The sequence below is a fragment of the Coniophora puteana genome (assembly GCF_000271625.1).
Source record: "Coniophora puteana RWD-64-598 SS2 unplaced genomic scaffold CONPUscaffold_112, whole genome shotgun sequence".
Lineage (NCBI taxonomy): Eukaryota > Fungi > Basidiomycota > Agaricomycetes > Boletales > Coniophoraceae > Coniophora > Coniophora puteana.
In genome coordinates, this window is record NW_006913164.1 from 48 (window position 1) to 3,183 (window position 3,136).

The 3,136-nt window shown below is 47.4% G+C and overlaps 1 protein-coding gene across 1 annotated transcript; it reads left to right on the forward strand.

Moving 5' to 3' along the window:
- Positions 1-459: 459 nt before the first annotated feature.
- On the forward strand, positions 460-1,300 carry CONPUDRAFT_170435 (uncharacterized protein). The gene is made up of 2 exons (XM_007777845.1): positions 460-596; positions 660-1,300. The coding sequence occupies exons 1-2, from the start codon at positions 590-592 to the stop codon at positions 887-889; spliced, it is 237 nt and encodes a 78-aa protein (XP_007776035.1). The 5' UTR covers positions 460-589; the 3' UTR covers positions 890-1,300.
- The last annotated feature ends 1,836 nt before the right edge of the window (positions 1,301-3,136 follow it).

Genomic DNA, 3,136 nt, shown 5'->3' on the forward strand with positions numbered 1-3,136 from the left:
TCCTAGACATCCCCTTGCAAATCCAATGCAGGATGATATGGAATGGCATGGGATCATAATTATCATGAATTTAGTTTGAGAGTTTTGCGGGGGAAACAGCCACAAAAGACATTTGTACATCCTGGCAGTGGTGTACATTCTCACGGGGGATGACAGTACACATGAGTCACATGATATTTTGGCAGAGGAATGACTCTACCAGCCAAACAGGTTATGAGATGAGGCCCCCTTGAATCCCAGTTACCTTATGCGGTAACGGGCATTTATTGGAGAATTGGAAGCTAAATACAAGTACACCGCCGGTTGAGCTAGGAGTGCCTGGGATATGATTAGGCGCGTTTCCAAGGCATATCGCCCAGATTACATGGTGAGCACATTTCAGCCGCCCCTTCTTTCACTCGCACCACCACCATCCCCCCGTGGGAACTTTTTCTCTCCTCCCCCTCCCCCACTAAATTATTAGCGATCGTCACCATCCTTTCAGGATCGCATCCCCATTCCTCTTCCTTCAACTTCTTGGGGTCCTTTGGGAGTCAGGTCAGCTCATCGACGTTGATCGCCTATCTATTGGATCAACCATGACCTCGGCATGGGCGGTCCACCTTTGCACTGGGTGTCGTTCTTCAAACATTCCCATCAACTCACCACTTCTCACCTAGAACTGGTACCACTCCTATACACCACCACCATGCGCAGTCATGGACCTCTGCTTAGCGCAGAAGTGGTCTTAACCACTGCGGAACCCGGTACGGCTTTGGGCCTTGCCTTAGGAAGACTCTTGTCGCAACAGCGTCGGGGCCTAACCCCAAGTTCACCTTTTCCAAGGCCATGTCGGCTGCCGATTGGTACCAAATGGTATAAAGAGTGCCCGATTGCGAGAGTTAGGTGAGGGCTGGGTGGAATTGGAGGGGGGAGTCGATGAAGACAAGGCACGGTGTCATTCCTTTTCACTTAGATTTCTGCTCTATTGGCTGAACTGCTACTGCTACTGCTACTGCACTGAGGATGGTGTAACAACCTGATGGGACAGCATCGAATGCTACCGACAGGTGGGAGGGGCCCTGCCCTGCTGTCATGCGATCGCTAGCTCGTTTTCGCTTAGTACGTACCACCACCCCTGGGCACAGGGGTAAAGCCGGGAGGTGTACTGCCGCCCAAGCATTTGTATAGACTTTGTTGTCACTACGTGTTCGTAGATGTAGGTCAAAGTGGGACAGCTCGTAGAGTACTAGTAGGGTATGACCCCGCGGATGGTTCCGATCTCCAAATGGCGGGCCTAAAGTCCGCGTAATAACATTGGTTTAGTCAAAAAAGAAGCACATTTCAGCGGGGTTTGTCGGCTGAAGAGTGGGAGGTAAAAAAGAAGATTCCCATCACTTGTAGAACAATAGATCCACAGTGATTCGAACGCCGGCGTCGTTGCTGTGAACACGGTTACTTACCCATTGCACCATCGCGCTGTTGAGGTATAGCTGCTGCATGGCTTTATATCTAGCTACTTGTGGACTTAGCAAAATTTCGCTACCTTTGTTCACTCATTGTTTGGGCTTTGATGTATTGGTACCTTTCATTTGCCCTTTTGCATTAAAACACTAAAATGTTATACTTGCTTCATCATGGGATGTTCACTGAAGCCCTCCATTAACACACTACTATGGTTTGAAAAGCTGACATTAGAAAGAAGCGAAGACAACGAAATTTTACTAAGTCCACAAGTAGCTAGATATAAAGCCATGCAGCAGCTATACCTCAACAGCGCGATGGTGCAATGGGTAAGTAACCGTGTTCACAGCAACGACGCCGGCGTTCGAATCACTGTGGATCTATTGTTCTACAAGTGATGGGAATCTTCTTTTTTATCTCCCACTCTTCAGCCGACAAACCCCGCTGAAATGTGCTCACCATATAATTCGGTGATATATCGTACACACATGCGCCTAATCATGTCTCTGGTAGGTTCTAGCAATGTTGCCAAGACACGACTTTGAAATTATGTTTGTAGCACATTTCATTCGACCCCCGGTGTACAGGAGTTACAAAGGTAAATACTCTCCAGTATTTTAGTAGTACGAACCCAAGAATGACTACTGGCAATCCATATGTTCTATTCGCTTCTTTCTCTCCTCTAATCCCTGCGCCCTTCCTTTCGTCACCTGGACATGGATTGCAGTACTCCCTGGTGTCCTGAATATCCAGTAGTTTTTGTCACCGATATTCGTTTCGCGCTCGCCACCTTCCTCTACTTGATATTAACTGCCCCATTACTCCAATTTCCTATCTCAATCGCGGCTGCGGCACAGTCGTAGTGTATACATGTATCTCGAGATGTTCTCATCGTAATTTATTGACCCCCTATGGTAACATACATTCAAATATACTATCCCTATTACCCGCAACGTTCCTGGGGCGTAATCGGGGAGTGTTGTTGTCTCGACAAAATTCAAGTGGCAAACTGCTTTAAGTAGTGATAGACGTCGACCCTGGCCCCGGCCTTGCCTTCCTTACCCGCGACAGGTACTGATGTTAATCCAGGTATGGTAAACACACTTTGGCGCATACCTTATCTTTTGCCCTGACGTTGCATCATCGAAATGTTAGGTGTCAATCGTTTCCACCTGAAACAGTTAGCTCACTGCTTACCATCCGTCGTAAGATACTAGAAAGCCGGCCTCTAGCGTAGGCTACCGGACCACACCGGAATGTACAAATCAGGTAGACCACATAAAAAGTATGCCAGAATAGCTGTCAGTAAAGTACCGTACGAGTGAGACAAATGGTAGCTGAAATGTACTGCGGTATACTGTGATCTACTGAAAAAGACATGCCGTGCTCCGCTACGGCACCGCTGAATGTTAGCGTTGATGAGCGAGGACATGAACAATTAGAATACGTGTGAAGTTTTGTCTGCTACATAGCTTGAAGACAGAGGACAGTAATCTATCCAAACCCTAACATTGTTACCGCTGCCAAATAGGAGCAAATATAAGCCGGGGGAAAACAATGAAGATCCGGGTAGCACGTCCCATCAGACTGCTCAAGTGATCATCTTCCTAGTGCACCGACGACCTCCTACTAAACCTGGCATACGCTGATTCTCTTATATTTCTATATGAGCTGGACTATATCTTTATCCTCG